Genomic DNA, 15,010 nt, shown 5'->3' with positions numbered 1-15,010 from the left:
TCCACCATGACATTATGACCTGTTCCACCAGGGTCTGATCCTGTACTTTCACCAATTTTCTCCGCACCTGTAAGCCATATTCTGAAATGTTACTCTTTATCACCTCTTCCATGGATTGGTTCGTCTTACTCACCACTTGCTGCAGTAGTGTGTTTATTGTGTTTCTAATGAGGTCCCCCCTTGCTATACAGAGGGGGTGCACCAAATCCTGAGATACTTTGGTGAGAGGTGGTGTCCAATGGTGCTGTGTCTCGTTTAAAGGTTTAGGACAAACTGTAGTATTTTCCAACCATGTACCATTTACTGTACTTAGGGTGCTGGCCATAGCCACGACACAATAGGCAAAACAGGTAGTTCTGTTGGTACACATAGTCTTTCTTACTCCTGGGATTGGTTTTACTTCAGGCAATCTCTTTGGGTTGTAGCATGTAATACAGGCTTTCCTACTGACTTGTCTGGCAGAGTACATCATCCATTGGTAAAACATATTGTTTCCCCATCCCAAGATTTCATCTTGTCCCAACAATTCTATTAGGCTTCTAGTTTTGCGTCTTTTTAGCACGTTTTGGGTTAGTTTTGCCACTTCTTTAGCAGTTGTGACGTGTAGGGTGTCTACCTCCGCACACATGCCTTGTGAGCACTTCACTTCCATTGCCATCACTCCCTCAGTCAAGCATCTTTCTTGAATTGCCCGTGTTTCTAATTTCATACCATCTGGTCCTAAAATTAATGTTTGGTTATGGCGGGCTGATCTGACGTACGTGAGTATGATCGTTTCATTAAGTTGTATTTCCCCACGTGAGGCTGCTTTCGAGCCTACGGCTAAAAGGCACTTTACAATCTGGCCTCTCTTTGTCTCAGCTTCTTCTGGCAAAGGTCTTGTACTTAGGAATATTAGACACATCCCCATAACCAATATAGTCAAAGTTCTTAGTTTAGTTATCTGGAGACCAGTCTGGCTCTCTCTCCAACCAATGGAGGGAGCTGAGTGGGTCAAGTTCTGGTGGACATGTCTGTACTGATGTCCCCTCTCCTGTGCTGAATGGGGATCATGAAGTGCCCTCATCTCCTTCGCCTGCATCTTCCCCTGCACTATCTTCAGGAGTTTGTCTGGGTTGCAGTGAGCCACTACTTGCAGCGCTACTTGTTGAGTCTCTACTCTCACGCCTTCTCCTTTCTGCAAGTCTCTGTGATCGCCTCTCTCCTTGCGGTTCTGGTGTTCGCCTTTCCCCCTGAGGGGAAGCGCGGCTGTCCCTCTCTGGTTGTCTTAGGGCGGCGCCGCCGTCCCTGTCTTCCTGCCTTCCTGGTCCCTGCAGGGCGGCTGTGCCGTCCCTTTGCGCTTGCGTCGGATCTCTGGCTCTGCAGCAGTGATTTAAATGAAACCAAACTCTCTTACCCTCGACTTTTAGAGCAGTTGGGGTAGATAGGATAACCTTAAAGGGCCCCTCTCGTCTGGCTTCGTTCCACTTTCGTTTGAACACCTTCACGTAGACCCAGTCACCAGGCACAATCTTTCTCAGTGGCTCTGGGATGTCGGCGTTCCTCTCCTCCGAGACAGCTTTTATCTGTTGAAACACAGCTTTATGTATTTGTGTTAAGTGTCGCAAATAACAGGTTAGTTCTCTTTCACACTGCTCAAGTGGCGGCCCCTCATAGGGACCTCTGTAGAAGGGCACTGGCATCGGTCTTCCTGTTAGGGCCTCATGCGGCGTTAGATGTGTTAGTCGGTTAGCTTGTGTGCGCATAGACATCAAGGTTAGAGGCAATGCATCCACCCAATTAAGCTTGTATTGGCTGTCTGCTATAATTTTTGCAAGCTTGGCTTTCAATGTTCCATTCGCTCTTTCCACTGCCCCCTGTGACTGTGGATGATACACACATCCAAACTTCTGCTTGATGCCCAGCATTTTTAAAGCCACCTTCATTGTTTCTGCTACAAATGCAGCCCCATTGTCTGAACTGATGGTGTCAGGAAAACCAAATCTCGGAAAAACGTCCTTGCACAAAAACTTTGCTGCTGCTCTAGCATCCGGGCCTTTAGTTGGAACAGCCTCTACCCATCTACTAAACCTGTCCACAACGACCAGAATGTATCTGAACCCTTTTACTCGTTGTGTCATGTCAATGTAATCCATCATTAAATGTCGAAAAGGTCCCTCTGGTGGTGGAATGTGTGCAAGTGGCGCTGTGAACGATTTTCTGATGTTATATTGTGCACATACCTCACACTCCTGTAGTGTTCTGTCAACCATAGCCGCCAAAAACGGAGACCACCATACAGGCTGAAGTCGTCTCAGTACCTCCCCCCTTGCGCAATGGTCTTGACCATGCGCATCAAGAATAGCAACCTTAGTAAGGGAAGAAGGGAGAACAAAATGGCCACGTGGGCCACGCCATAGACCTGGTGTGTGACCTGTCTCACTGTTCTTGAATGCTCCTCTTTTTCGCCATACAGAATGTTCATAAGGGCCTGCTGCTGCTTGTGCTGCTATCAGAGATGTCAAGGTTGTGAGAGGCTCACAGTCTCCTGCTAACAAAATGGGTCCCATACAGGTAGATGTGGCTACACGCTTGGCAGCTTCATCTGCTAAATTATTGCCTTTAGCTATTAGAGTGTTTGTGGTTTGATGAGCTGCACATTTTATAATAGCAAGGGCTTTAGGATAATGTATTGCTTCCAAAAGATCTGAGATGGCTTGCCCATGAGTTACTGGTGTTCCATCTGCTCTGAGGAAGCCTCTCTGCTTCCAGATTATGCCATGAATGTGGCAAACTGCATATGCGTACTGTGAATCTGTGTAGACATTCAAAGTTTTTCCAGCCGCTAGGCGGCATGCTGCAGTCAAAGCTTTAATTTCTGCAAGTTGAGCAGAACAAGGTTGAGCACATTTCATAGTTTGTACTTCAGTAAATGTATCATCAGGATGCAACTGTATGATAGCATAACCAGCATGATTCCCTGCAGCATCTCTAAAACAGGAACCATCTACAAAAAAGGTAAGCTCTGCTGGTATTGGTTGATTATACAAATCTTGTCGTGGCTTCAAAAACACATCTGTCTTTTCAACACAGTCATGTGGTGTCCCGTCTGCAGGTGTCACCATCCTCGTGGCAGGATTTATTGTGTTGCAACGTTGAATAGTGAGTTCTGGGGCTGAGAGGATTACCTCATAGCCTGTCCTTCGAGCCTGTGTTAAGACAAATCTGGGACTTGTTATTAACGCATGTAATTGATGTGACGTGTACAAAATGGTTGGATGTCCCATTGTAATGGCTGATGCTTTCTGGAAGGCGAAAGCAGCTGCTGCTAGTCCCTGGTAACAGGGAGGCAGACCTGTTTCAATATTATCTAGCTTGGTGCTATAATATGCTAGTGGCTGCTTACCAGTAGGAGTTTCTTGCATCAGTACCGCACATGCATATCCTGCCTTTTCTGCAACATAGAGATGAAACACATTAGCATAGTTAGGATTGCCAAGTGCTGGGGCTTGCTGCATGTCCTGTTTAAGGGACTCAAAGGCTCCCTCAGCTTCTGGAGTCCACTGTAGTTCAGCTGAGCCATTTGTTTGGCCTGCAGCGCGAATTAAACCGCGCAGTGGAGCTGTTTTGATAGCATAATCACAGATCCATGGTCGACTGAAACCGGCCATCCCCAAGAAAGAGAGCATTTGTCCCACCGTTTGCGGTTTGGGAGCTTTTGTCACCGCCTCAATTTGTGAGGGTGCAATGGTTCGTTTGTTACCACAAAGTTGTCTGCCCAGGTATTCAACTTGTGATTGGCAGAACTGCAATTTATCTTTGCTTACCTTATGCCCCCCTTTTTCCAACGCCATCAGAACGGAAACTGAATCCCTGAGGCACTGTTTTTTAGAAGTGCTGCAAATTAACAAATCATCCATGTATTGTAACATAGTGCTTGTAAGCTCCAAATGTTGAAGATCATTAGCCAACACTCTGTTGAATATAGATGGGCTCTCAACATAGCCCTGTGCGAGACGTGTATAAGTGTATTGCTGTCCTTCAAAGGTGAAAGCAAAAAGATATTGTGAGTCTTGGTGCAGTGGTACACTAAAAAACGCTGAGCAGAGGTCAATAACCGTATACCAGCAAGCGTCATGTGGGATATTAGAAAGAATAGTATGTGGGTCTGGTACTACAGGTACTTCTGCCTCAACTATGGCATTTATAGGGCGTAGATCGTGCACTAAGCGATAATCATTAGAATTTGGTTTTTTAAGAGGAAGGATTGGCGTGTTACACGGACTTTTGGTTGGTTTTAATACTCCTGCTGCTATCAGGCCCTTAATAATAGGTTGTATTCCGGCTACTTGGTGGTCTTTCAGCGGATATTGCCTTTTGTACGGAAAGACGATTCCCTTTTTAACTTTGATCTGAACCGGTTGTGCTGACTTCACTAACCCTATATCTGTTTTACTTTGTGACCACAATCTGGGTGGAACTTGACTGAGCAGTGCTTTGTGTTCTTCTGAAAGTGGCATCAGCGCTGGGATCCTTTGGCTCAGTAATACTTGAACTCCTGTCCCTTCATCATAAGTTCGTATGGAGATTTTCAAATATTGTCCATTGAAGGAAGACTGTATTTGTGGGTTCTGAGTGGGCCTCCAGTCCGTCACCCGCAGAACATCTTTCATCATTGGTCCCAGGTGGTGTGACTCCCGTCCCCCAGCTATCATAAGAGTGACATGTGGAACAGAATTTAGCACCTGAAACCACTGATGCAATTCTGGTGGCAATAATACTGCTGCAGCTGCTCCTTGTGGGCCAACATACAGGTCTTGACACACCATGGAAAATATTCTGCCTGTGATCAGTTCTGTCCAGCACTCTTTGTAATCAGCATGTTGCTGTCTTTCATCAAACATTAGAGTGCAATGTAATGGCAGCTGTGGGTCATGTGCAGAGGGAAACTCTTTATGCACTAGGTCCTTCCATGCGTTCCACTGGTGCACCAATTCTGATTTAGCTGGCCATTGAATCCAATATACCATGGGCTGTATATAGGTTTGAGGTTTGTCATAGCCCAGTATTTCTGATAGTTCCAGAGCAGCCATCATATGGAAGGTGGGTTCTTTCATGAGCTCCAGCTCAAGCCCCTTGTGTGTGCAGGTAATAGTAGCCTTCAGTGGGCACAGAATGTCTCGTCCCAAAAGGTTGATGGGGGTATTTTCAGAATATAGCAAAGGGGCCGTTATTGTTTTGTTGCAGATTACCATGTGCACCGGTTGCGTTAAAGGAGTTATTTGTGCTGTCCCAGAGAAGCCTATGGTCTTGATGGACAGGCCTGAGAGAGGAAGAGAGGAGCCTTCACTACCAATACAAGAGTAGGTGGCTCCTGTATCCACCATGAAATCATATCTTTGATTTCGTATTATGACGTCGACAGTTGGCTCGTCTTGCGGTTGGGTGGATACAACCGGTGTCATGTACTTCCTCTCTGGCTCCTCCGGGCCCCCCTATTGTTGCCACTCTTTGGCTGGCCCTACCCAAGGGTTAACAGGGCAGTCACTGCGACGATGGCCTTTCTGGCCACATCCCCAACATTCGTCCGATGCAACATTTAGTTGAGTTTGTGATTGGGCACGCCTAGGCATTTGGGAGGCAAATCCTCTTCCTCTTCCTTGACGATACATGCCTCCTCTTTGCCCTGGCTGACCTCTGAAGGGCGGTGTTCTATTTGGTGGAGGCTGATTCACATAAACATTAACCGGAGGTGGAGGAGGAGCCTGTTGTGGTGGCTGCTGGAGGGCAGGCGGCGGCACAGGCACAGGCGCCTGCTGCACCTGGGGTGGGGCTGCTGGCTGAGGTGCCATCGGTTGTTGATGCGTAGTCACCGCTGCTGAAGGTGCTGGAGGTGGGTCTATGGTATACACCGGAGCTTGCACTCTGCCTTTCTCTTTCTTTTGTTTAGTGCTTAGTTCATTTAGTTGCAGCTGAGTGAGTTTACTAGCCAGGTGTTTAGTCACCTCCTCTTCTTTCTGCTTTTCTTTTCTTGTGTTCTCCACATGGTGTACAACGTGCTCAGAGAACAAAGGCCACTCCATCTTCATCAAGCCTACCACATTGTCTAAACGCTTTTGCACCTCTTGGGGCATGGCTTTTTTTACCATCACTTTAAACAGGCTTTTGGTGGTGTCATTAGCATTCCATGCTCCTCCTGTTTCCTCTCTCCATCTGTTTTGGAAGGTTCTCAGGAATTTAGCTGGACACTCATCATCCTTCAGTTTCTCTCCTTCCAGCTTTGAGGGATCCATTTTTTCAGGGAAGTGTTTTCTCACCTCCGTCCACACTGCTCCCCGATGTCCATTGAAACCAACACCATCGACCGTGTGCCCTATCACGGCTGCACGAAGTCGTGCTCCATGAAAAACTTCTTCCGTGGTTGACTTGCCTGCAACATACATGAGCAGCGCCTTTATGTCTCCCAATGCAAGGGTGACTCCAGCTGTGTTTTCTTCCAGGGCTGTAATCCATTTATTAGCCCCTTCATGTATGTCTGGCAATCTTCCTGCCAACCCAATCATATCGCAGAATGACCATGGCACATATTGTCGGATATTATTTTGGCCTTTTGTTACAAGGGGCATCTGGGAATAGGCTGATCTATTGTATGGGTCTCTCAATTGCTTGTTACTTCTGAGAGTCATGCCACCAGCCTGATGTACTTCCATATTTTCTGGGCCTTCCAACGAGTCTGTGAAGGTCATCAGATCATCCTCTGGTTCATTGAGAAAGCATCGTGAGTAGTTATCCACTTCTTTTTCCTCAGTTCTTAACGTTCCTCTCAACTCCAGATTCATAGTTTGTGAGGGAGCTGGTAGCTCCGTCAGAGAGAAATGCTTATTTTCTCTTCTGAGTTGCATTATCTCTTGCTGAGTTTTCTGTAGCTTTTCCAAATGCCCTTGCAGTCTTCTTCTTTGTTCGTTTAGGGCAAATACTTCGTCCAGTTCTTGCTGCATTTCGTCTCTATTCGAGTTTCTGGATGCTTCAGAAGGCGGGGGGCTTGGTTTCTGTAAATGAGGCTGTGTTTTGTCCATTGAGAGGAAAGGATTACTGCTTTCCCACGAAGTAGGGTTGCTTTGGTGCCCCCTGCAGGTATCTCTGCACTTTGCTGGACCACATTCCTCTTCCAGCCCAAATGATGACTTTTTCAGGCTTGTGTGATGCTGTTGTTGTTCTTTCATTTCTTCTGTAGGGTGATTTCTTGATAGTTTTGCATAATCAGCTCTATCTCTCTCATCCTCCGTCTGTGGGGTGACTGTTACTCCATGTCTCTTGCTGGAGCACTCTCCCATACTGTCACATACTGATCTGACGGAGGATAAGCTTCCACCTGCCTTGCTGCACTCTCTCTCTTCTTCAGCAGTCGGGGGGTTCCAATTGATGGTAAATTTTCCTACTAATTCACCTTCTGTTTTTCTTTCTACTCCCCGTATTGGGCATTGTTTAGCAGCTGCATAAGTCTTTTCGGGTGTGTATGGGGGCGGCAGTAATGTTTCCATTGGGGCAGAGGGCGTCACTGATTGTTCTGTTGGTCCCTCTTTTCTCTCTGTCATAGCAGGCATTTGCTTCACATCCATCAGGTGTTGTCTGGCTGTTTCTCTGAACCAGTTGAGCACTTCCCTCTCTCTGGTTCTCTTTCCTTCTCTGCTGTTGCTTGTGTCTTTAGCTTTGTAATGTTTAATGTTGGCTTCCACTTCGCGACAGCAGGATGCTTCAAAAGTGCCTCTTTCAGGCCACTGTAATCTTCCTGATGTCCGCTTATGCCACTTTGTCATGCACTGCTTAATTTGTTTTGCGTAATCTGGATGCTGTCTTATTACCAGTTCCACTGGGGTTAACAGCCCCTCCCCTTTTGACATTTTAATTCCCATAAATCCCTGCTTTGCTCCTAACTCCTGTCTAGTGAGTTCAGGCTCTCCTTCCCCTTTTGTTCTTATCAGTACTATTATTTTTCCCGCAGTTACAGCTTGTTTAAGTCTGGGTGTTTTGGTGGGATCGTATCTCAGGTCTTCAGATCCGTCCGCGGCAGGGGTCTTTGTAATATACCCAAACTTTCCTGTTTCCCACTCTACCCTCCTGGGGACGATGCGTATCTCTAGTCGTGGATCTACTGCAGCCCTGTGTCTCCCTGCTATAGTCAAATTTTCAGGAATTCCTAAAAAAGGACGCAAAGGGAGAGTTATTGAAACAGTTGGATTATTACACAATACTTCTAGCAAAGTTGCCAAAGTGCGTGGTGTCCACAAACCTCGTATCACTCTTTCCCACGGTACTGAAGGAAACTCCTCTTTTGTTTGAGCCAAATTAATAATTCTCGTAATCAGCCACAACTTCAAATTGATTTCCTGTTCAGTTTGCCAATTTTCTACCCCTTCTTCATCAAAATAAGTACGTTCTAGCCAAAAGTGTGTTCTGATGCCACGAGTTTCAATATCTCCTGCGCTACTTATGTGCTCAGGCAGTAATATTTCTTCTTCACTATCACTATTTTCCCTTTGTGCATCCATCCACCTTTTATGATTATTATTCACACTCTTATATCATTAACTTACTACCTTCTGTCCACTCTATTATTTATTATTTATCTTTATATTTTTATTTTATCCAATCTTATTATGCTCTTATCATTATTTATTTATTATGCTTTAAGCAGCATTCAGGTCTTCCATTATTCTCCATATAACGCCGCTTAGAAAGAGTAAAAATCCTAGCAGCGTTAAAATCCCTAGACTAATATGTCCGATTAAGGACTGATGGGTTATTTGCTGCAGATTATCAATTTTTACCTCTTTTTTTACTCTCTCTTCTGGAGTAACTCAACTTTGAGGCCTCTGGTGTATGTGTTACTCCACGACTTTCCCTCCTGTGTGTGTGTCTCACCTACTCTCCTCCTACGCACGTGTGTATGTGTATGTGTGTGGGTGCGTGTGCGTCTGCGTGTCTGTACCTGCACCTGCACTCTTCTCTGTGTGTGTGTGTCAAGGACGAGTGTGAGAGGGGAAGACCAGCTCACCCCTCCTTTCGGCTCCGCTTACTTTTTCTTCTTCTCTTTAACCCTTTTTCCTCCGAAAATACCACTACGGTATTTTAAATCCTTATTCTCCTTATTTTCTGTAACTCCTTTTTTTGTTCTTTTAATATTTTCTTCTTGTAATCACTCCCTAGTGATTTTGTGCACTTCTTTATCTCTCGCTTTTCCTAAGCGAGGTGACCACTCAAACAGGTGGTCGCTGCTTCATTCTGGGCAGCGGCGCGCTGGTCAATCAATCACCCATGCAGACCTCCCGTGGGAGCGGTATCCGTGTTGATGACCCACCGGTGTTGTCAAGCATTTACCCGTGCAGGCCTCTTCTAGTTAATTTTCTCTTAATTAATGTAGGAGAGCGGTAGCCATAAATGTTGACTACGTCGACGGCCAGACAACCCACCCATGCAGACCCGACTAATCGTTAGACGGCGGTATTCATGGGCGTCTGACTAGACACATAAGAAAGACAACTGCGCCTGCTTTGACTTGGTATACTATAATCACACAGGCTTCCCTGCTACACACGATCCTCACTCTCATCTGTCTTCTGTCTCTGCGCGTTCAATACACTTCCTCAACATGAACGGCCTGCATCTAGCCTTAAATCAACGTCTAAGGCGCTTTAATACCTCTTTAAAGCTTCGTTCACTCCTTTCCCGATCTGTGTTACACCTTTTCCCTTCCAAATACACTTCCTCAACATTGGAAAGGCGTTTATCAAGGAAACTGTCAACTTAATAAACCTTCTTACTACAGAGATCCGTGTCACACTCTATTTCTGAATATTCAGACTTATCTCTCCCAGGGACGTTTACTCTGTTCTTTCTAGTCGTCCCTATTCAATACCAGCCAAACTAGTCCTCCAGCAAATACCAGTGTTGCAATCAACCAGCATGCAATACATATATTAAATATGATTCTTTCACACTCTCCCCATTCATTCATGTCCGCACCATGGTTTCTGCTGAAGCACTGAGACAGACACAGACATATATGCAGACGTAAAGTTTAAGCAGACAGACAAAGCCCCTCGGCTGCCCCCTGCAGTTCATTGAAAGTTCAGTAATTTCTGAAATTTAGGTTAGGTTCGGTAGAGGTGGATCATCAGAGAATCACACCAATCACCTGGGCGGACCACCCCCGTCACCCAGACACTCTCTTCTAATTTGCAGAAGTAAATGCTCTGCTTACCTTTAAATTTCGTGGGCCCGAGTGTCTGGTGGCAGAGTGTAGCCGCCTCTGGCGCTGGGGACCTCCTTGTCCTTGTCCTCTCCTGGGGCTGGCTCGCCACTGATATGTTGTGGAATTTGAAGGCCAGATGTGCAACCCACAACAGTCCAGAAATAGTCAAATTCAGCTGTCTGAGAAAAAGTGCTCAAAAGGATCTGCAGGAGTCAGGGTCCGAGATGCAAACACTTTATTGCCGCGGCAGCAAAGGGAGAGAAATCCAGAAACACACAGGGTGTACATCTGAAGAAGTCTCTGACCTGCAATGGTCAGTGCTCTATCTTTTATACAGTTCTACTGAAGGTATTCCCCGCCCTTGGGGCATCTTTTCTTTTTTCTAGGCTCTTCTATTTTTTTACACCATTAGGTACTTTTTGGCTGCTATCTCCTCTTTTCTCCTCTCTATTCCTCCAATTATACACCATTAGTTTTTGATTGTCATGGGCTCTGTTTTTTTAAAAATAACATCAAATTACATTTTATTATCATGATTGCATGTAAGCATAAGGACACATCACATAGAAAATGCTTTAAAAATATAGCAAAGTATATTAAATCATCCCAAACCATTATTCGTTAACACACAGTAAATCATAGTTGTGATTATAAGACCATTTAGTTCTTTCATGATTATAACAAATGTTAAACATGGATTAAATGCAGTAAGGTTATGTAAGGACACGCAGGGTTATATTAGGTCACAATCATCCTGGTCTGAAACTGGTCAGAACCGGCTAAAACACCTGCAAGGCCATGGAAAGCACCAAAGATTTATGGTCCAGGTGTCCTGCCCTCGCAATGTTGGCTGCATGGTGTCTTGCAGCTCATTATCGTCGCTGCACAGCAACCTCCCTTCTTATCTTTGCACTGGCATCTTGGCCTTTCATGTGCTCTTCCTTCACTTAAGCAAACAGCAATTATTTTTTACTATCATATCAGGCTTGCACAGAGCTACTCTTATCATATCAAACTTCATAGAGCTGCTACTATTGTTTACCATTAGCTTACAGTGTTACACTTGATTCTTCACATATCGATTCTTCACATATTAATTCTTCACGTATCAAATAGAAAAATTATACTACAGTGCGTGAGAGAGAGAGAGAGAGACAGAGAGAGAGAGAGAGAGAGAGAGAGTGACAAACACCGAAGACAGGACGCACTGGGAGTCCCCGTACCTGGTCCTCTTGTTGCCTTGGTGACAAGCAGTCTAAACAGGATATCCTGGCTGAGGCGGAGCCTATTGTTCCCAGGCTATAAAAAGCCCATTTGATTGGCTAAATACAGGAAATCAGGAAGTGTTGTCAGACATCGAGCACTGAGACACTTTCAATGGATGTTATTTTTAGCCAGCTCAGACAGACTCAAAGGTAAACCTGAAAAAGTCGGATGTATACTACGATACACATGAGCACAAAGGAGACTGCAACGTGCAAAAACTACTCAAATGGTTCACACATACCCTGAGAAAGACAATGAGACACACTCCAACATAGACGCACAAACAGGTGGGCCCCACCCTCTGCCCTGCTGATCAAGGACAATGAAGTGAGGTAGTGTTGGCAGACTCTATACTGCATTATCTCATCCATGGCTGACACTTCTTTAAATGTGCTTTGACCTGAGAGGACACAATCGAGACTGTACAGCACTCTATTCCCCTTTTTGCCTGTGTGTAAAGCAGAATTATGATGCACATGCACCTAATTAATGCGTTTGATTTTAGAGAGTGAAACTGCGGCTCAAGCCTTGGTGTTTGTAAGAATACAAGGTCTGGATGCAGCGTGTCTGAAGACAAGGCTTGTCTGGGTGCCTTTCTCTTGTTTGTCCTGTACACAGACTGATGTTCCTCTCTCTGTCTTGCCTCCCGTCTTGTCTCCAGGTAAAAAGAAGATGTCCCTGTATGACAGCCAGGCTCCAATCTGTCCCATCTGCCAGGTGCTGCTCAGGCCCGGAGAGCTGCAGGAACACATGGAAACAGAGATAGAGAGGCTAGCCACCATATGCCTCAGGTAGGCCTGAAACACATGTGTGTGCCCTTTGTGCTCACACGTACACGCACACACAGTCGTTTATAGGAATTCAGCCAAATTAAAGTTGAAATTAAAACCAGATATGATCTAAAAAACAAATATATAAGAGTTACACAGACTGAAGTGATTGTGTCTTTTCAGTTGTCTTCAAGTCTTAATGAAATATCTTACAATAATAATTTTATAAGATTAAAATGAAAATATCTTATAATCTTATTTAAAAAGCTACATGCTCGGAAACTTGCTTATTTTCTCAGTGATAGATGATGAGTGACCTTTTTAGTCTGGCTTAAAGCAAAGGAGTCGGGGGGAAAACTAACTTTGGTCTGTCAATGGCGTCTCCCATCAAACCCAGAGGTATCTCATTTTGTATCTTCTGCTCTTGTAAATGAGATGTCGTTCAAAGAGCCGTTGGCCTCTGCGTTTTCTTTCGCAGTGGCAGCATGTAGCAAGTCCCGACTTATTCTTAAAGTCTGCTTGTCAAAAAAGTCTGACAAATGAATTCAATATATGCCATCATTAGTTTTCATGTGTTAGGTGACATTGTCTGGATGCTAATGTTGCAGGAAAGGTAAACAAGATTTTGAAGATAAATGCTTCACTGGCTCATAAAGATGAATCTTTTTAGGCGGAGGGCGAAGGCTCAGCTTTAACTCAGCCTGCACGTCAGGCTCCCTGACTGCTGTTCTTTGCCAGCAGAGGTTTTGGTGCCATAAATCTGCATAAAAGGCAGAGGCATGCCGTCGACGTAACGCTAAGTGTTTCCTACAGGGATTAGGATACAAACCTGTGACCTCAGGTTCACTGCTGCCCCCTTCTTCTCCTCATGGCAGTTGCACGAGCTGTTTTACGGTGGATAAATCAACTCCAAGCCCTTTTAACGATGGGACACAGCCATTAGGATCCATATTTCACCTTGACCACACGTCTGGCTGTGTGTGTGTGTGCGTGCGTGTGTGTGTTTGTGTACCTACGTGTGTGGCCTGTGTGAGGCTGTGTTTGTGTATGACCCAGTGTCCACCTCAGCGGCCCAGCTTTATGATAGTCCCCATTAACCTGGAGGAACAGGGCAACAGATAGCGTCACCCCATGTGGAAATCATACTTCATTTACCCCGTTTACACCACCTATACTCCTCCTCCCATCTGTCCACATCCATATACTATACCCGTCCTCCTCATTACTCCTCTCCCCTCTCTTTGCTGCTGTTCTCCTCCACTGCCTTCATGTTTCCCATCCTTCTCCTTCTTCTTTATCCTCTCTAATCCTGCCTGTTATCTCCTATCCTTTCTTTTCCTTGTCCTATGCCTTTATCCACCCGTACTTATGTCCTCTTTAGTCCTCCCCCTTGTCTTTTTCTCCTCTTCACAACTATCCATGTTTCTTCCCCAGCTCTCATCTTTGCTTCCCCCTGCCTTCTACATTTCCTAAACAACACATTCTCACTCCCAACTCGTCCCATTCGCACACTTGGTCAGGACCCCTTGGTGTCACCTTTTGAGACTCTGGTTACTACTTCAGCATCATTTTTCAACATGCTGGGCTCTATGATGAAGTTAGTAATAATGAGTATGCAATGTGCAGTTAGACTTTCAAAATAAAGCTTGCTGAGAGCAAAAATAATGTGAAATGGTCATACTTTGGTTAGGTTTAGGCAACTAAACTGATTGGTTACATTCAGGAAAAGATGATAGTTTTGCTTAAAATAAGTGCTGTCTGTTACTTATGTTCATTTCTAGAAGCTGTAAGCTAACATCAGATCAAGGCAGGGCCTTGGATAAACCCCTCATCGTCAGTGTGAACAGGTCAATATGTGCTTTTCTTCCTGGCTTTGTGAGGAAGGAAAGATAAACGAGTATTTGGAAGAGATGCAGATCAGTCTGCAGGCAGAAAGATTCCTTTCCTCAAAAATATATCCAAAGAATCATGAAAAATGGAATGAGAGGTTAGTAAAAAGATGGAGCCAGGGATCAGAATGAGTGTCAGCAGATAAAACTAACTGTCCAGAGGCAAAATAAATTAGAATCAAATTTTTTTCCAAACTTTCAGCCACATCTTGTTGTGGCCTTCATCAGAGTCTGCTCAGTTGTAAAGGAGAAGGATTAGGGTCATCCATCCATCACTGTCTGATATGAGGGGGTGTATGTGTAAGTCTGCCCTTCCCTCTGCAGGTGTGATATACTGTACACTATATATGCACGGACACGCACACATACATACACACATGGTCATTTACAGAAAGAGGGTGATATGTGATGGTGGCTGTCACAACTGGCTGATTTAGACATTACCACACACCACATGAACAAAAAGAGGACAAGACAGGAGGGAGAAGACAAAGATGCAAGGGATAACATTTTAAGATATTTTCATAGGAACTGTTGAAATGTTCCTTCACATATAAATACACAAAATGTGTCAGCGTGGCAGAGAGACCAGCAGCAGGAGATAAAATAAAAGCAGAAGGTGTTGCATGTGTGTGTGTTATATCGCAACACCAACCTCATTCTATATCACATACACACACACACACACATGCAAACACACACTGTCTCCCTCTCCCCGGCTCTCTGCATGGTAGCAGCCATCATTGAAAGTGACAGTGGGAATTTGGTCCAATTTGTAGTAAATCTGCCTTTAATGACGACCAGCGCTTGCTGAATGAAAGAGCTGTGGGTATGGAAACGAAGGTGTGCATGCG

General features: G+C 45.0%; 1 protein-coding gene across 7 annotated transcripts in view; it reads left to right on the top strand.

Annotated features, from left to right (window-relative positions):
• rnf220a (ring finger protein 220a) overlaps window positions 1–15,010 on the top strand; it is a 184,041-nt gene that overhangs the window by 128,308 nt on the left and 40,723 nt on the right. For all 7 annotated transcript variants that reach the window (XM_070973926.1, XM_070973923.1, XM_070973924.1 and 4 more), the window contains one exon: window positions 12,159–12,288. In XM_070973926.1, the coding sequence (XP_070830027.1) occupies window positions 12,159–12,288 (130 nt within the window). The remainder of the gene's footprint in view (window positions 1–12,158; window positions 12,289–15,010) is intronic.

Source organism: Chaetodon trifascialis, chromosome 11 (genome assembly GCF_039877785.1).
Source record: "Chaetodon trifascialis isolate fChaTrf1 chromosome 11, fChaTrf1.hap1, whole genome shotgun sequence".
Classification (NCBI taxonomy): Eukaryota; Metazoa; Chordata; class Actinopteri; order Chaetodontiformes; family Chaetodontidae; genus Chaetodon; species Chaetodon trifascialis.
This window is presented reverse-complemented; position numbering and strand designations above follow the sequence as displayed.